At 55.8% G+C, this 17,997-nt stretch overlaps 6 protein-coding genes across 6 annotated transcripts; 4 read left to right on the top strand and 2 right to left on the bottom strand.

Moving 5' to 3' along the window:
• The first annotated feature begins 46 nt into the window (after positions 1-46).
• B0H18DRAFT_70607 (uncharacterized protein) lies at positions 47-1,020 on the top strand. Its single transcript, XM_048039212.1, has 2 exons — positions 47-618; positions 685-1,020. Exons 1-2 carry the CDS (start codon positions 203-205, stop codon positions 869-871), a joined length of 603 nt encoding a protein of 200 aa, XP_047896982.1. The 5' UTR covers positions 47-202; the 3' UTR covers positions 872-1,020.
• Positions 1,021-2,872: 1,852 nt separating this feature from the next.
• On the top strand, positions 2,873-3,311 carry B0H18DRAFT_871709 (uncharacterized protein; the record flags this gene model as incomplete). Its single annotated transcript, XM_048040173.1, has 3 exons — positions 2,873-2,941; positions 2,995-3,077; positions 3,137-3,311. The coding sequence occupies 3 exons, from the start codon at positions 2,873-2,875 to the stop codon at positions 3,309-3,311; spliced, it is 327 nt and encodes a 108-aa protein (XP_047896983.1).
• Positions 3,312-4,006: 695 nt separating this feature from the next.
• On the top strand, positions 4,007-8,757 carry B0H18DRAFT_1083425 (uncharacterized protein; the record flags this gene model as incomplete). The annotated part of the gene is made up of 16 exons (XM_048031663.1): positions 4,007-4,124; positions 4,338-4,475; positions 4,535-4,708; positions 4,768-4,851; positions 4,937-5,043; positions 5,100-5,230; positions 5,279-5,552; positions 5,606-6,020; positions 6,076-6,265; positions 6,368-6,530; positions 6,581-7,831; positions 7,881-7,977; positions 8,028-8,113; positions 8,164-8,200; positions 8,236-8,308; positions 8,370-8,757. 16 exons carry the CDS (start codon positions 4,007-4,009, stop codon positions 8,755-8,757), a joined length of 3,726 nt encoding a protein of 1,241 aa, XP_047896984.1.
• Positions 8,758-9,273: 516 nt separating this feature from the next.
• Positions 9,274-11,944, top strand: B0H18DRAFT_988711 (Metallo-dependent phosphatase). The gene is made up of 10 exons (XM_048044921.1): positions 9,274-9,712; positions 9,763-9,926; positions 9,974-10,319; positions 10,379-10,826; positions 10,883-10,994; positions 11,048-11,078; positions 11,130-11,277; positions 11,331-11,533; positions 11,587-11,641; positions 11,706-11,944. The coding sequence occupies exons 1-10, from the start codon at positions 9,367-9,369 to the stop codon at positions 11,872-11,874; spliced, it is 2,022 nt and encodes a 673-aa protein (XP_047896985.1). The 5' UTR covers positions 9,274-9,366; the 3' UTR covers positions 11,875-11,944.
• On the bottom strand, positions 11,945-13,078 carry B0H18DRAFT_988714 (uncharacterized protein). The gene is made up of 3 exons (XM_048044922.1): positions 12,753-13,078; positions 12,570-12,666; positions 11,945-12,543 (listed from the first exon to the last, which is right to left on the bottom strand). Exons 1-3 carry the CDS (start codon positions 12,944-12,946, stop codon positions 12,049-12,051), a joined length of 786 nt encoding a protein of 261 aa, XP_047896986.1. The 5' UTR covers positions 12,947-13,078; the 3' UTR covers positions 11,945-12,048.
• A 1-nt stretch (position 13,079) lies between these two features.
• Positions 13,080-14,710, bottom strand: B0H18DRAFT_988718 (copper fist DNA binding domain-containing protein). Its single transcript, XM_048044923.1, has 4 exons — positions 14,602-14,710; positions 14,511-14,539; positions 14,281-14,450; positions 13,080-14,105 (listed from the first exon to the last, which is right to left on the bottom strand). Exons 1-4 carry the CDS (start codon positions 14,602-14,604, stop codon positions 13,249-13,251), a joined length of 1,059 nt encoding a protein of 352 aa, XP_047896987.1. The 5' UTR covers positions 14,605-14,710; the 3' UTR covers positions 13,080-13,248.
• Between the last annotated feature and the right edge of the window lie 3,287 nt (positions 14,711-17,997).

Below are 17,997 nucleotides of genomic sequence, written 5' to 3' on the forward strand. Positions count from 1 at the left end.
GAGCTTGTAGCCAAGCAAAGCGCCAGCCCAAAGTCACGGCCCCTGTGAGCCTGCGGGCAAACGCACCGCACACTTACCAGCCACATCCTACCACCGCAGCATCGCTCCGGCCCTGCCTTTCTGTCTGCCAGACCGCCCCGCGGTTGTCTTCTTCCGCGTACGACAGGATCAGACAATCGGCCGTCTGGGTGGTCACTGGCAGATGCATCAAAAGCTCGCGGCCACCCTGTCCTCGACATCGATACATGGGAGTAGGGCAGCTCCTTCAAACACATCGCACGGATCCAGAGAGAAAATAGTTGGTGGATGGCCGTCTGGGTTGCACGAGGGCACCGGCGAGTATGTCCCTGACCAATGCAACGACATGAGACCGCCGCCCATCGCCGTTCAACTCATCTATCATGTTCCGACGGCCAAACAGCTCAACCCCGTGGTGCACGGTGCAACCTCCTCCACCATCATCGTCCCGGATGCTGTGAATGAAGCGGCACGGTGTATACAAACACCAGGGGCTTCCGACTGCTATCGGCAGGATTTGCGGCTCGTTCAGAGGACCTATCACGTCCCCGGCGATGTTTCCGGAGCTAGGCAAGCTCAAAGACTAGGGTGGTTCCCTTTGTAGGTCATGTAGTCTTCGTCGTCGCCGTCTGGCTGCAGAGGCTGATGGGGTCGTCCGTATCCCAGGCGAAGGCGACATGTGTGCCTAGAATGGTTAACGTTCGGGCTACCTATCATCCACCGGACTAGATGTTGCGCGCCCGTCCGCAACCAAGGACAACGATGTCGACCCCAATGGTCGACGTCTGCAACGATCTTCGGCATTTCCTCTCCATACCCAACGGCGTACACATATACCGCTGGGGATTGCTAGTCATTTGGTGGCTATGGCATCGGATGCGTCTTCAAATCCAATCAGCTCCACGACTTACCACACCATCACTCCGACTTCGGTGGATGAGGTCCCCGACTGCATCTGCATCCTCACTTTGACTGGCACGGAGTGCCAAAGGGAATGCGCCGCCATACGAGCCTCGACTGTCAGTCGCGGTCACCTACAGCAGTCGTCAAGGTGCCAGGACAAGCGTATTGACTCACCAGGTCCTTAGAGCCACTAGCGCCCACGCCGCCGTCTGTCATCGCGGGCCTACCCTCATATTCTCATCCTCTCATGGGTCCTGTCCACGCTATCAACTTCAATATGGACAGTCGCGAAGGACATACGTCGTGCGTGGTCGTGCCAGAATGGTTAGAGTTCTCGTGGCTGAGTGGACTCGGTCGTCACGCCCGCGAAAGACTGTCGATCACGATAATCCTGGGTCCGCTTCATCCTACCAGGGGTTTGCCTCAGTCCTGGACGCGATCAGTCTGGGCGAGCTGTAGAACGTGGATCACGAACCCCGCATGGCTTCCCGATCTGCATACGAAGTCGTCCTAGATGATCAAGAACTCACCTGATGCGCGCGGCAGTGACGACTCTGCAGGCCGTCCAGCGAGTCGTTTCATGGCCCTAGTGGCGAACACAACACTGTTCAACAGGACCTGCTCCATGATTTGCGCCTGGCACTCGGAAACCGGAGGCCAATCGCGGTAGTGTCAGCGCTCAGCCGAGGAACGGGAGATTGGTCACAAGTCCTGGTGGCTTTCCCATCGTTGGATCGGGGTTCATAAATCTTTTGGCTCTCTCGATGCTCGACGACTTCGCAGTGTATGGCTGTATGTTCGCGTGGTCGTTGGTACGTTGAATCAATCTCCTCATTTCTTTGTTGATTCTGACATTTCGAGCGGACTCTGCTCTTATGTAGTAGCTGTGGTCGTTCTCGGCAGAAGGCACTGACTTTCTCGCCTGACACCATCGGACTCTGCTCTGGTATGTTTTTGTACGACGAATTACTTCACACCTGCAATGTTTGGATCGTCTTTAATTCATATTGCTCTGCTTTGACTATACGCGCATCATTCTCGAGTAGCAGCCCCCCGTGCAGTTTTGACCGGTCGAAGATGATGGTGCGTGGGCGCGCTGAATCCTGGACACGCTCAGAAACATTGGTTGGCCACCTGTGCGGCGCATCGCTTGCTCGTCCTGTCGTGCGAGACTTGAGAACTCGTGGCTCATGTTTTGGCCGTACCTTCAGACAATTCAACGGTGTCACAGAGCGCTGATAGTCGTGTACCGGATATGCAGACCTACTCTGCTATTCAACGGACTGCGGAACCTGTGGAGTCTGTGCTGCCCTATGTAGCGGGCTCAGGCTTCTCTGGCTATCTGTGTTCATCATCTGATACTGCGCACGAGGCCCGGCGCTCCGAAATGTAAAATCGCGTCCTCGCAGGCAAAGATGTATGCACGGGACGCGAAAGCCATCTCGCAACAACTCCACAAAAGCTCTCGGCATGGAGTCTCAGCTGAAGCAACCATCTCACCCGCAGGGATCTCTTAGACATCCAAGCAGCTATAATTAGTTTGGCTGGTTCGACAAGGTGTACTCCTGGAAAATGCGGTCGGCCTTTTATTCCTGCGCTGCGCTTCTCTGAGCTGCTCACTGATACCAGAGACTTAGGCTGTCAGCGGCTACGTCTGCGCCGGCGCGAATGCCTGGCAATGGTGCAAGACGATAATATTAATGCGGTGAAAGGTTCATCGATGCTCCGCTGGGCGAAAAACTGGTGCAAAAACGATTCGCACAAAGCCTATCCCGGGGCTGTGGCTGGCCTTGCACTTTCAGCATTTACTTCCCGTGTTCTGGAGCTCCCCCATGATCGTGGTAACCGGGCCCATTTCTATAAGATAGCCTTAAGGACGACACAGCGGTCTGCACCGTATCGCACCGTCCCCCCACCTCTCAGAGGCAGTTCCAAGCCCCCAAACGTCCATATGTGCTACTATCTCATCACCTATGTACACCATGCTTGTGGTCATGACCGGCCGACCAGGAGGCACTACGTGAGTACTCAATCTCTCCTTGGTCGAGCCTCGCCGCTAATCTGCATCGGAAGATCGATTGCAACATGTCGACGTGTATACTGAGTATGAGACACAAATATGAAGACCACGATTGCGAGAACACATGCACAGAGACGTATGTGGCAGTACTCGGACTCGTGCGGATCGTATGGTTCTATCATAAATGCCTTGAAGCATGCTACCGGACCAACACATCGTCATGGAGAGCACAGACGACCACTGTGACCCCTGCAGCGGGATCCACCCGTCCGCGGGCGCTGCAATCGACATCCCGGCCCTTCCCATTCTCGAAAGCGTCCCGGAAACCGACACGGAGACACAATCAGGCGATGGTCGGCATGATTCATGATACGTCGGAGCATTGAAATCCCTGACTTACGTCCGCCCGATGCTTTTTCTCCCGGGGTATCGCTGGGGCAAAATTGTGTAGTTCTCGGTGAGAACGCTGTATGCTTGGTGTATCTTTGCTCCGAAACTTCTCTCAAACTAGTGATGGATACTATGTGGGACAGACTGATTGTAATCATGATGACACAAGTGGTGCGTTTTGGGAGCTAGATGAGTGGCGCAAGAGCGGATTAAAAGTTCTGGACATGCATCTCCAAGAACATTGCAAGTCTTGCCATCCACGCGGCATTCATGCTCCCTCATTAGAGGTGGTGGTGGGTAGGAAGCAGAGTCTGCCAGTCAATAAGTCGTCGTGCTATGATCTAGAACGATTGACACCAGTAGGACAAGGACTGAACTCCGAGTCAGGGCCTACTTGGCGAGGCTTCGAATGCTTCTACGGCGGTGTAAATTTCGAATTCTCCCCACTGCCAGTGACTTTCTCCCCGCTGACTGATAGCGGCGCGAGATCCAGACAGAAGGCGCCAAACTCCGCAGAATCGGTTCCGCCCTCTGTATGGTACTACTATAAGGGCCGGTGTCGTCAAGGCTAGCTTCCTCAGCATTCTATACAGTCTCTTTTCAAGGAATAGATAAGATACTTATAGAGGCCTAGACCTGGATGTCGATTGTAAGTACTTATGATTTTGAAGCAGTATGGTGTTACTTAAGCATGGTATTACAAGCATCGGGTATTTGGTCTTATTTGTTGCCTCGAACACAGGTTCGGCAGCGCGTCGATACGCCCCATCCGACTCAGAATTTGCTCAGAATAGTGCGTGCACTCTAGTCTGCATTTTCTCGCTACCGTGTGCACTCGGCAATGGTGTCGCTGCTACGTCTTCAGTGCATTCATTGGCAGACTGACTGAGGCCGCTCACGCCCTCTCGACTCTCGTCGACTATCATGCTACTTTCTACCTCTGGTACAGTTTCCAATCGCCCACCAGCGAGATCTGCAAGCTCGACTTCCTCCGGCGCACCTCAAGAAACATACTCAGATGCTCGTACGCATGGATATCAAGGCCCAACGCGCCTTGTTCGTCTACCTCGTGCAACCGCTGGAGGAAGTGCTGCGATCGCTAAGAGCGAGGATGGGATCCGTTGTGTAGTTGCTGGACGTGAATGTACGTTGCTGATGCATTATCACGTAATGGGTACCTCATGAACTGTTTGGAATCTTCAGCACTGCGAATTCTCCGTATCAGCCCACCTGACGCTGCCGAGTCCGGAAACACCGCAGAACATAGGTTCGCAGTTGGAAAAGGCGGCTTTCGTATAGAGGCGTCTAGGAATTTCTGGGATGGCAGTGGCCTTCATATTGACAGCGCGAACACTGACGTCGTGTGGGGTCACGGTAGTAAGTAGAATGATTTCGTGATTATCCTCGAACACTGCAATGGGCTCACATGCAGCAAGTCTACAGTAACAAGATTCTCACCAGTGCTCGTAATGGTGAGCTGATAATGTGGGACTTGAACAAGACCGGACCGTCCAAATATGGTGAGCGTCACTCAACAACACCCCGGCATCTGGTCGATGCGCATGTCCTCCTGAACACGCGTACCGATACGATACGTATTTGCAGAAAGAAGAACGAGGGACCACTCCCGTTCTATACATGCACTTTCATATTCCCCCATCCTCGAGAAATACTGTGTGACTGGATCCGCTGATGGTGACCTACGGGTGTGGGTATGTTTATCTGTTCCGTTCGTGAGTGTGTACTCTGATTCCTCTGTGTGATGTAGGACCTCCGAGATATGAGCAAGTCTATCATGTGGATTCGCCATCCGGGCCCCGTACGATCAGTTGCGTTCTCACCGATACCAGGGCACCCGTTGCAGGCTATCTCCGCACTGGACAATGGGGGCATCTACAGGTCAGTCACAGCACGCCTCTCGTGCGCACCGCTGATTATGGTCCGCAGATGGGATCTAAGCATGGGGCAGCGTGGCCAGCTGGACCGTATACTGGCCGCGCATACCGGTCCCATTTTGACATTGGACTGGACGTTATCTTCCAGCTCCGCGTCGTCTTACCGAGCATCACGAAGTAACTGGTATGGGGCTCCAAGTACCGCATTGGGCCTCTTGGACGAAATCATCCCTTCTGGCGGCCTGCAAGGCGGCCCAGGTACTGGCGAAACGGACGGAACAGGCATGGGGTGGTTAGCTAGCGGCGGCCTAGACCGCTGCGTGAAAGTCTGTAAAGCCCAAGTACACTGCCGTATATTGCAATTTGACCCGATCTGCAGGTCTGGGATCTCACTGCCCGTACCACGGGAACCCACATATCGCATGACCCTACATACACTCTACGCACTGCGTATCCCGTCCGGCGTGTGCTCTGGCGCCCCGGATACGAATGCGAGCTCGCCGTCGTAGCTCACACAGATCAGGGCGTGAGCAGCAGTGCAGATCTGCAGGCTCCCGCAGGAGTACACCTCACGTCTCCAATAGCAGCCACCGGGCCTGGTGCAGGCTTGATCAGTGCACTTTCGAGTCCTCGGATGGGGACTGCGGGTCTCAGCATGCTTGAATCCGTCTCCGAACCAGCGTTGACGTTGCCGCGCAACGATGGCGGTACCCCCGTTGAGATCTGGGACGTCCGTCGCGGTTTCATAGCGAAATGGGTCGTGAATGACTCTGTTGGAGAAGGTGGCGTGTCAGGTCCGTACATCCATCTGCGTCAGTCACGCTGGTCCCTGAAGCGCAAATTCGCCAGACATCGCGCTTGCCGATTCTCATGCCATCTGGGCTCAGCATTCGTCGGGAACATTCTCGCAACTGGATTTGCGCGCCTGCTGCCGACCATTGGATGCAGTATCACGCACAGCCGTCTCTTGGGACCCGGCAGGATCGCTCGCCTTCGTGACCGATCAGCGCAAACGTTGGGAGATCCCGTACGACGACGTGTGAGCCCAACATTGACCGGCTTTGGAAAGGCTGCGTGTTGATTACTGCGCTTTGACAAATAGCAAACCGGAGAAACGACAAGCTGCACAAGAATGGCACAGCGTTTCGAAGACACTAGGCGATCCGCCTTTGATCCCCGCGGCCCAGACATGTGGGACAATCGCATTCGACGGCATGGAAAATTTGGAGGCCTTCGTTCAGCTGGCCCAGAACTGCATCTATGAGGGACGCGATAGGCGTAGCGTGTGCGCACATAATGCGAAGGTGAGATTCACCGTACCAAACCGATCACTTCCAATCAAACGCATGTTCAGGTATCGTTGGATATGGGTAAAACCGAGGCGGCTCAGACATGGTTAATGCTACAGAGCCTTCTGACCGATCTCGTCGCTGAGGTCTCCATGACACCATCTGCAGCCTCCCAAGCGATCCGTGACGTACCTCACTACGCATCTGCGCCCGCCGCTATTCCGACCTTACAGACAGTGCCGAATCGTGCCTTGCCTCAACGATCGATGTCGACAGACACCAGCGGAGCAGCTAAAAGCGAGAGCAGGAGTCCGAGCTCCTTGTCCAGGGAAAACCTTGAAGGGCCAATAGTCATGGGGCGGCGTTCTTCACGTCCAGAGACCCCGGCATCCTCAACAGCGTCGTCGCCGCGCAAGTCCTCCAACTCTCTTCCTCAACTCCAGGCGACGTTGTTCTCTCGGCGTGAGTCAGGCGTAGGCCAGGGCCAAGCGATACGCCCGATGCTGTCCTCTTCATATCGTCGTCCTTCAAGCTCGTTCCTGCTCTCTCCTAGCATGCGTAGCATGCACAGTGATTCGCCAAACGATAGCATCAAAGGCAATGCCAGTCTCAAGCATGTCGGAGAAGGTGCCTTGGATGATTCCGACTCGTCCGAAAGCGAAGAAGAGTCTGCCTTGGCGGTTCCTTCGAGGAGCGACAGTGGCGACGAGGAAACGTCTCTCTCTCGACCATTCCACCCTCTACGACCAGGCATCGCTGTGCAGCCAAGCCCGCTTGCTCACCAACAAACCTGGACGGATGAGGAGGACGAGGACGAGGATGACGAATCGCCGTCGCCTGGATCTAGCAGTGACTCTGACGCACCGTCGCCCAGACCAAAACTAAAACGCTCGCGCACCAAGAGTGCCGCCCGCAGCCGGACGCGCAGTCGGAGCTCTACCGTTGCGTCTTTGGCTGTCCATGCTTCCAGTCCCAAGCTCGTGCGGCAAGGATCCTCAACGAGTATCCGTACTGTCATCGCCAGCAGTACGCCAGGCCAAGACGATCGCGAGGGCGGCTTGCAACGAGAGGAGACGGTGCGCGATTTAGGCAACCCGATAACGTCGACCAAGACGTCCCCCAACCACAAGCGGGCACGTTCGACAGCCTTTGCTGATGACGGGAAGCTTGGCCTCAGTCACAACAATGCAGAAGACATCGCTTGCAGTAGCCATGGTCATGCCGAGTGCAGCGAGCGTGCCAGAGAAGCGGAGAGCAATTATCGTGACCTTGGGTGGAGTGCCTTGCGGGATGCATTGGAAGATTTTGCAGAGCAGGTAATGATATACGTGTCTCGAATCGATAGATGATTGACACGACTTCCAGGGAGATATCCAGATGTGTGCACTCTTAGCCCTGGTAGCCCGGAAGGAGCTCAAAATAAGTGCCATGCGCACCTCGAGATTTGTTGAAGCATACATCGGTGAGTACATCTGGACCCGCAAGTTTCATATCTCATCATACCTGCGGCAGATACACTGGCAAAACTTCGCCTCCATACTGCTGCTGCCTACTTGCGCAAGTATGTCGAGGCTGATGACATTCGAAACGCAACTGCAGTGAGCAATTGAGTGTATACCATATACACGCACAATAACGCAGTTGACAGCTTCAGACAACGATCTATACGTGTTGCTCACGTTGCCGTAAACCTATACTTACCCCTGCTGTACGGATGGAGGCACAGGACAACCATCGGGAAGCTACGCGTATTGCACTGCCTGCAAGTCTGCCATCAGCCGTTGTTCAATCTGGTCTGTCCTCTTGTGCCCGTCAGGCATTCTTTCGCTGACTTTCGATTGATTCTTTACTTAGCCATCTACCTGTCCGAGCTCTTGCTTTCACTTGCCCAGTCTGCCTGCATGGTGGTCACCAGGAATGTTATCGGAACTACTATGTGAAACGTCCGATGGTCGACTTGGACTCCGAGCAGTCTCTGGCGGAACAGGACAGAACAGCCCAACCACCTCCTACCCCGAATCCACCTCATCTGAGACCCCGAGGCCGCACCCCGTCTAGGAGCGGGTCGCTGATACACGACAGTGATTCAGAAGACGGTTCCGTACCTCGGGTGGGAGAAAGTGCAACAAACGGAGATGAAGTCGAACCTTCGTATGCGACGCTTGCATATTCTCTGCAGGGACATGCCTGTGCGGCGGGATGCGGTCACTTCTGCTGGGCGGCGCGGAAAGTTGCGTCGTAGTACGGAGACGGAGCTCACGATGCACCTCGGCCCATCTTGCCTCCTGTCTTGCGACCTCATTTTGATCCGTTCTGCAAGAGTGCTGCTAGTTCGAACCGAATACGTCGGCAGCAAGGCCTTGTCGTATGAAGTTCCTAGCACCGACCCTCATGCGACGGCAAGTCTGGCTCTTGGACATACTACGACACTCGCCAGGGAACATCGTAAACGGGAATTCTGGAACAGACAGACTTGCAGCAGACAGGACAATGTACTGAAAGGCCGGATATTGAGGCAATTCTTGTCATGGTTCGACACCGTCCTGAATGAGGCGCTCACTGGCGCACGGCATTAGTTATGAAGCACTGCTCTTAATTGAACTGATATACAGGAACATCCCATTGTGGACAAGGAGTTGGGTCGCAGAGTGGCAGCCGAGTTGCGTAGTGTCTATACGCCTAAGTACGTGCATACAGAATACAGTTCCCCACTGGCCTCAAAGCTTGGTGTAGCCAACTAATGCGCGAGCGCTTCAGCGCTGTACGTGCGAGCACACGTGCGTCGCTGTGTGACAACTTGCTTGAGGAGGGACTCAGCCAGGACTCAGCAGTCCTCTATCTCCCTGCCACCATGGCCTTCTCGCTCTATAGGTTGGGGCGATTTCTGAGGTCCATTTTCTCTCCACTCGCAGCTTTCGTAGGCTTCAGCTGTCTGCTCACTTTCCTCTTCATTCTCTACCAACCTAACGCGGGTCCTGGAGCGAAGCAGCGCGTCGGTTGGCAGTCCTGGGAGTTCGTCAATGAGGTCACCGTATCTAGTGCAGGCGCAAGTGGAAATACTGGCACAACCATAGGCACGCCGTCGCAAGCGGATGGCGTCGACTGGTGGAACGTTACTACCTCGGAGAAGCCTACCGTCGACTCTGCCAGTCTGCCTCTGGACGTGTGGGATCCATTGCTCCCGCATGATACCGGTCGTACGTGCAACCCGTGTCCCTGGTCACCTCTGCTCACACAGGCTTCCTAGTGTCTGAGATTGAGATCACGCGGTGCTTCGTCGACCCCTGGTACGCGAAGTCCTTCACGAACGACCTGTGTGCCCCATCTACCACGAAGGAAGATGATGCGTACAAGGGCAAATGGGTTCGTGTTCCCCGAAACCTCAACATGCAATCGGGTCTGATGAGCTTGGTACGCACGATCCACGTCCTCCAAGCTGCGAAGCTAACGATGCGCAGAACATCTACTATCGCCGAACGCGCCGGCACGACATCCCTCTCATCACAGACATGCGCATCCTTCCGGCGTCTGCAACCCCCACCCCTCTTACCTCCGACTGGCACAAAGTATCTCGCTCCATCAGCCCCTCCGGCGACAAGCTTTACCTATGGTACAAGACCGACAAGACGCTCGTGCAGATGACTGCCAGCCAGCGCCAGCAGCAGCTTGTGACGGAGCTCGACGTGCTGTTCGGCGACGACCAGCCGTGGTACGGCTTCGAAAAGCTAGACCCGCCTGTGCTTGAGAGCATGACGCTGCTTCAACGGCAGAGCGTCTGGCTCACGTACCGCCGTGGTGTGCACGGTGCGTTCCATCATAGGCCTGCGTATAAGTGCCAATATGGTCTAACGGTTACTTGGTAGCGCCGCCTCGCGCGCCCCCGCTGCACTTCACGCGCGACGGCCGCTTCAAAATCATGCAGATCGCCGACCTGCATTATTCTGTCTCCGCAGGCACCTGCCGGGACACGCCGCTCGCACCGTGCTCCAACTCCGACAACCTCACGAACACCCTCCTTGGGCGGATGCTCGACGCCGAACGCCCGGACTTTGTCGTCTTCTCAGGCGACCAGCTGAATGGCCAGGGCTCGTCCTGGGATGCGCGCTCCGTGCTGGCCAAGTTCTCAAAGGCCGTGACGCAGCGCGGGATCCCGTGGGCGGCCGTGTTCGGGAACCACGACGATGAGGATGGGGAAAGCAGAGAGCAGCAAATCAAGTATATGCAGGGATTGCCGTACAGTATGGTCGAGACGGGTCCGAAGGACATCCACGGTGTCGGCAACTATGTCTTGAAAGTGAAGAGTGCTGACGCGTAAGTTGGCTGAGGGGTGCACATCATGTCGCGTCCACTGACCGGTTCATCTTCAGTTCCATGACGCACCTCTTGACGCTTTACTTCCTTGATTCCGGCTCGTACTCGAAAGGCTTCATGAACTGGTTCGGCTTCTTTATCCCTACGGAATACGACTGGATTCATCAAGTACGAGGCTCCGTGCTTCTCAGTGCCCCTGATAACGCTGAACACCTCTTTAGGATCAAATCAATTGGTTCTTGCAAGAATCTTGTACGTCCCGCCTGAGCATATCTCGCCTCAACGACACTGAGCCTGCTCTAGCTTCAATTGACCCTATTGAACGTCCCTTCACTCCTGATACTACCAAAGATCTCGGCGACGTGTGGAAACGTCAAGCCGTCGGACAAGTCGCCCCTGACGCAAGACGACTCGCGAAGCCCAACGCGCTCATGTTCTTCCACATCCCACTGTATGTCCCGTATTTGTGAATCTTCGAGCATTGCTAAGCGCTCGCCTTCATAGTGAAGAGAGTTACGCGGCTGCGGACACGGACCCCGTCACAGGCAAGCCGCTCGATGTTGGCCTTCATGGTCTAGAAGGGCAGGGCTCCGCGAAGAAACAGGACGGGTTCTTCCATAAGGGGCTGCTGCAAGCGATGGAGAGCGAGCACCGTGCAGCGGGCAACGCTCGCGAAGTCAAGGTCGCTTCGAACGGCCACTGTCACGGTAAGTGCATCCCCTTCTCTCCCACCGGATACCTCGGCTGAAGCTTCGTGCAGTCACCGAGAACTGCAGACGCGTGCAAGGTGTCTGGCTGTGCTTCGGCGGAGGAGGGTGCGTCGACCGTCACTCACTACCGTGTCTTTATGCACTGAGCCCTCACCTTTTCTGCGCGCAGCTCGTACTCTGGCTATGGCAAGATCGGCTTCGATCGGCGCTTCCGTGTGTACGACGTGTCGGACTACGGCGAGACGGTCCGCACGTATAAACGCACCGAGAACGACGGGATCGTCGACGAGATGGTGCTTGTTGGCCACGGCGCCCCGAGCACGTACGAGGGCCCATGATAAGGACATGTGCCTCCCTTTGCGCGGCGAACTGTGTACTGTTAGATGTGGTCACTGTATTTATAGATAGGTTGTATTATGATTGCGTCGAGAGTATGCTGAGCTGAAGGGTACGAACACTGACATAGAGGATCGCGCAAGCAATCCGTTGCAATGCGAACTGTACGGTACGCATTACACTGTAACCTCCTCAACCTTCCTCTCAGTCTGCATCTCCGCCTTCGCCTGCTCGATGGCGCGCTCACGCGCCGCCCTCCTGTCTGCGAGGTGCTGCAGAATGTCTTTCCTGCTGGTCGGAATGCCCGGCTTGCGACGGGGGCCGCCCTGGAGAGAAAGTAGCTCGCTTTTCCTCGCCGCCTCTTGTTGCTTCAGCTGGAAGTTTTGCTCCAGCCAGTCCTCCCTCTGCTTCCGCTCCTCCGCGGACATGTCCTCCATCGCCTGTGGGTAGTAGAACGGCTCGACGAGACCGACGACGGCGCGCTTGAACGTCTTGTGCGCGACGGTGTGGGTCCACGAGTGGGTGCGCGGGTCGCGGGTGAGGGGGGAGAGGTAGTTGTCCGTGCGGATGTACGTCGTCTGAACGCCGTAGACGGCGGAGAGGTACGCGCGCAGGTCGGTCTTCGTCATGGACGGGGGGATGCGGAACGTGGCCTCGTAGGGGTTGTACGGCTGGCCGGGCGGGTGTGGTTGCGCACGAAGCGGATGGTGATGTTGGGGAGGTATATTTTCTGGCCGACGACCTGCTCCTCCGCCTCGCCGGCGTCGTTGACCACCTGGCGCACACCGCGCAGCCTGCTCCGCCGCGTGTTGAGCCGCTCGAGCCACTCGCCCTCCGTGAGGTCTCGCCATTGTCCTGCAGCAGCTCGCCCTTTGCGAACGCGCGGTTGAAGCGTGCGAGTTCGGTCGGGGTGAGGCCTTCTGGTGTCGCGTCCGACTCAGCGGGGAGGTTGGGGTGCTTGGTCTTTTTAATCCGGAGGCGACGCAGACGGACAGAGCGAGGCGTGGATGTTGTACGGGCTATGGCGGCGGCATCGGGGATGGTGGCATAGAGGCGACGAAAGCAGTGCTGCATGTCTTGCTCGCCGTCCAGCTCTGCACTGGGCTCCTCGCTGCAATTCGTGCTCTGGAAAGGGAAACTGTATTTGCGCGTCTTTGCTCCCGGTGGCGCACGTGTCGTTAGGCGCTGGTCCACGAAGCCTGCCTCAAAACCTCAAAACAAAAATATTGGCTTCTCTATGGCACGGATGCATCATAGCATGGTAGCTCCGGCATCTAACATACAAGCTCCCGTAGTATTACACCCGAGTGATCCAGCGTACACACGCTACCCGAAGAGCGGAAATCTCTCTGTACGGTCCCATTCTAATCGGGGTGCTACATCGCACCAGGCATGACCAGGGAAGACGCAGGGTGCAAGCCCAATTGGGTCTGTACGCCGAATGAATGCAGGTCAAACGACCCGGCCTCCTGCCCGCCAAGTCCGGGATTGTCTCCGCTCGAGAACCGTTGCTCGGGTGGCAACGGTGCCGACGCCAATATGCACTCCAAGCAGCTCGGGCAGTCATTCGGCCCCGCACATGACATAGAGGATGCAGAGGAGTTGGGGGCGATCCCCCCGCCGTGCTCAGGGCACCCTGAGCAGCCGCACTCCTCGCCGCATCCACAAAGCGAGATGTTGTCGCCGCTCCATGGCTGGGCCGGAGCTGGCGCGGCAGATTGCGACGAGTCGAATGCGCTCAACCAGCCGTCGAGCTCAGCTGTGGATGCAGTGAGCTCGTCGTATGGATATGAAGCCGGATGGGCGGATATATTTGGCGCGGGGGGTGCTGCCGGTGCGTACTGAGGGGCGTGTCCGCCGATCGGTTGCATCTGCTCGTGCGGCCCAGCATGCGCGCAGCAATTGGGTTCATGGAATTCGGGTTGGGGGTTCAGTTCATGGTGCGATCCATACGTGTGCCAGATAGGTGGGATCTCGTGCGACAGGGCTTGCGGATGCGGTTCCGGTGGTCTGGGCAGAAGTGGCCGGTGGCTGTGTTGGTGAGCTGCATCCTCGAGACTCGCTGAGCCCATTGGTTGAGCCTCGGCGGAGTTCCCGCGCTCTGAATTGGATGAGGAGTCGCAGGCCTTGGGTTCGCGGGTCTTGGGTTTGCGGCCTGAGTATGGCGTGCGCGTGGTGCAGCAGTGGCATACCCCCGTGCGGTCGCAGTCGCAGGCAGAAGACGAGGCATATCCTACAGCGATCAGTAAGCGAACTATTCATTCAGAGCAATCGAGCTTGAGCCAGAATCCAGAACGCTTCTTCGACCGAAGCTGTCTGTCGGATCGATACTTCACTAAGCAGCACTCACAACGCTACCATCGCCGTTGCGACGTAGCGCCATGAGAGGCCCATGACTAGAAACTCACCTTCATCTCTGCTCAGTGCGCACATGCACTTAACGTGCACCTGCTTCGACTTGCGCAGCTCTCTGCAGTGGTCGCATTGCGAGACGGGTCGGCCCTTCCTCTTGATCTCGTAGAGCGGACGATCGGAGTGTTGGCAGACCGACGCACGGTGGCCTTTGATGCACGCTTCGCTGGACAAGTAGCATAGCGGGTTAGACGGAGATACGCTGGGCTAGACGCGCGGGACCCACCATGCGTACTTCTTCTCAGCTATGAGGACCTGTGATGATCATTACCAGTATGTGAGAGTACGATCACGACGATAGGATCGACATAAGTTACCATTATTGTGTGCTCGCTCGCGTGCCGTATTCGGAGTGCCCCGGCGGACGATGGTTGTAGTTCAGGGGAATGTGCGAGTGAGTACGTTACGGCAGCACAGGTAGCTACTGTGCTTACATAAACACGTAGAATGTGGCGGCCGTACTTAAGTATGTGCCGCCACCGCCACAATTTCATAACGCAGGCAAACAGTGCTTCGGACGCATTCGGCGAGTTGGCAGCCGGGGCCTCATCAGCACAAGGTACCGTTTCATGATCCCATTTCGTACGTACATGCAGGCTCCTCCCCATCCGCCTTCGGGGGTAGAGGGGATGAATTTCGAGACCGCAATTCATGTTTTGTGTCCCTATCCTGACCCGCCACACCTCAGCCACATCCCATCAAATATTTCTATCCCCGCCCGATCCTGAATCTCCGTAATCTTATTCCCCTTTACCCCCTCTGTACCCCGCCAGAGGGGGGTAGAGGGGAATAAGATTGTGGAGTTTGAATTGGCTCGCGTGGTGCATGTGACTTGTATCAACTAGTACTTTTTTGGATACAGGACTTAAGGATCGAGAAAGAGCATCGTATTGGCGTACTCAGATTCATCCCCTCTACCCCCGAAGGCGGATGGGGAGGAGCCTGACGTACATGTATATGTACAAAATAACTGCAAATGAGTGCAACGCACGGCTGATCACTCATCGGGACGTCGGAACCCAAAATGTGGATCAACTACAAAAACAGGCGCCGCACCGAAGAAAACATCGGTAATTCCAAGTAATCCAAGCAATTTTTGTTCAAGTTTGACAGCACCGCTGTAGATAACAGTGGCACAGACCATTTGCAGAAGACCACGCGCCACGAGCGGGACACCTGAACCTTCTCGACGAGTCATGATCAGTGCTTACATGTACCCGAAGTTCACGTAAGGATCCGTATGGATAATGCGTGACTCTTGAGTCGCCGTACCACTGTACTTATGGTCATCGTGAAATGATACTGCACAAATACTGCACGTCGATGCTTCTGGAAGGTTTGTGGGCCAACATGATGACGCGTGTACACCAGTCAGTCCTGGGACGACCATATAAACCGACAGGCGTCTGTCCCAGTAAGACTCGACGATATCCGCTCTCGTGTCTTGCCATATGATTGGACGCCTTTTGCCTGAGAAGGTCGCGGTGTCTTCCCCGAAGGACCCAATTACTTGCGCTCCGTCGCTCGTCACCCTGACTTAGTCATCAAATATGCCTTGTTGGGTTGCAGCCGATCACATCTTGAAAGAGACGGCGAGAAGGTGTCAATACAAAGGCGAAGTAGACAACTCAAGGCAACTCACTTGTGAGCTCCGCTACGAAGCCAGACTGCGTGCTCAAGCAATAGACGTGCGCACGGCCGTGACGGAACGTCTGATCAACGTGGACAATTGACGTCAAGGTTAAGTTGCACGATGAGGACGTTTTGCGGCTACAGTCGGGCAGCATGGGAGGTGCACTTTGCGGTGACACCAACAGCGAAGGTCGTATGATAACTGGAGTCGCCTCTCGAAGTAGGGAGCTCGTTGGGAGCCCAAACAAACCTAGTAATCCACGTGCTGGGATGTATGTAAAGTTGATAGTAATATCGGGCAACCGCGCTCCAAGCCTAGCCCCAGTCCGCACTCGCTCTGCAATCACAGGCGGAATACCTCGATGGCATGGTTCGCTGGACGCACACGATGGAGTGAGGTGACTGATGCAACTGGAATGAGCTCACTGTGGAAAGAATCACAATCCTCTGCTCCAGGATACGCGTCCAAACATAAAAAGGGCCTGTGCCCTCAGCGCTCTTTCGCGGACCGTGGTCTACCGTCGCCCTGTCCGCTACGGCCGGGGTTAGCGAGACCGCATTAAGACAGCAGGTTGTACGTTACTAAGCGCGAGTCTTGAACCGGGGCGGCCTGGTCCGACATCAACAAGCCAGAACGGGAAAGAGCAGCACGGTATCGCCTGAGGAATACACTGAGAATATGCTGAAGTCGGCTCGATGTACAGTTTGAACATATCGATATTGCAATGGTGGGGCGCCGCAGCGCACCCGACGAATCGGATGATGCGTCGTATTTTCAGCCAAGTCTATTTCGTCCTGCGCCTTTGAAACACAGAGGCGGAGTTCGTCGGGATGACCCGACAGCCAGGCACCTTGACCACAGTGGCCCAGGATGAGCGGCACAGTGCACGGATCACTGAACACTGACGACCTCCGCTCCTATACGCCCTTTTTGCGCGGGCCCGGCGATGTGGACTCAGCTGTAAGACGAGCATCTGGGTTGCGGCTCTGGCGAGCCAAATCTCCGGGCGGCGGCCGTTTGCTGTGGTGGGAATTGTAGGACCGCCAACGACAGGTGAGATCCTCAAAAACCACGTCACGGTTAGGGGAACGGTGGGGAGGGTGTGACTGACACTGCGCAATGAGGCCTTGAGGCCTTGAGGCCTGAGGGACCGTCTTGCCAAGTTGCGTATGCGCGCTCGGAGTCGAAGCCTGGGGCTGCCAGGTCACGAGGAAGTTGAGTCTGGGAGGTGTGCTGATTTACTGAAAGGAGGAGGCGGCTCCGGTTCTGGTTGAGCGGTTGTCTTCTATGCGTCCTCGTTCCGACATGCGCGAAGTTGTCGTGGACTGTTTGTCCAGATGGTGCCCGGGAACGTGGAAGGCAGCTCGAAGCGCCCCATGCGTTGAATCTGGTAGATCCAAGGTATCTACAGATTCCTTGGAAGGCCAACGCATGCGGTGATCCGAGTCCTGGTGGCCTTGCATTCTGGAAGCAGACTACCTTCAGTAGCACCACCAGACACGCAGAGTAAGTCGCACGATCCCATACTGCGTATTTATGTGAAGGTTCGGGGTCATCGGCAGTTCTAGCGCGTCACTTCGATGCACGCTGGGCGTGCTAGAGAAGTACCAGATCGCAGCGGGCTCGAAGAAATGTCAGCACGGGAAAGTCTCACTTTATTGTGTATCTTGCTCGACATTCGAGATACTGACGTGCTGGTTGCAGGGCCCGGGGGACTTCGTGGCAGAGAGGATATCCTGCATATTGGCTGCGGTGATTCTCGGTCGGCTCTTGAATATTCGTATAGATGGCACATATAGACGGCACCCAAAGACCTAAGATCGATAGGGCCCAGGAAAAGGAATTTCAGTCACGATACGTAAAGGATGCCTCACGATGGTAAGGCGGCACGTCGATATCTACATGCCTGGATCTTGAGATCCACCTTTGGCGGCACAACGCTTCGCATTGTGTTGTCCGTCTCAAAGAGCTTGTCGCTTGAATGCACGACCATTAGACGAATCCCAATACTCGCTTTCCTCCTACGTACGTACGTGCTCAGTGTCGGAGATCAACCAGACTCACTCATTCGACAAAGTGT

Source organism: Fomitopsis serialis (assembly GCF_022376445.1).
Source record: "Fomitopsis serialis strain Sig1Antser10 chromosome Unknown B0H18scaffold_12, whole genome shotgun sequence".
Lineage (NCBI taxonomy): Eukaryota > Fungi > Basidiomycota > Agaricomycetes > Polyporales > Fomitopsidaceae > Fomitopsis > Fomitopsis serialis.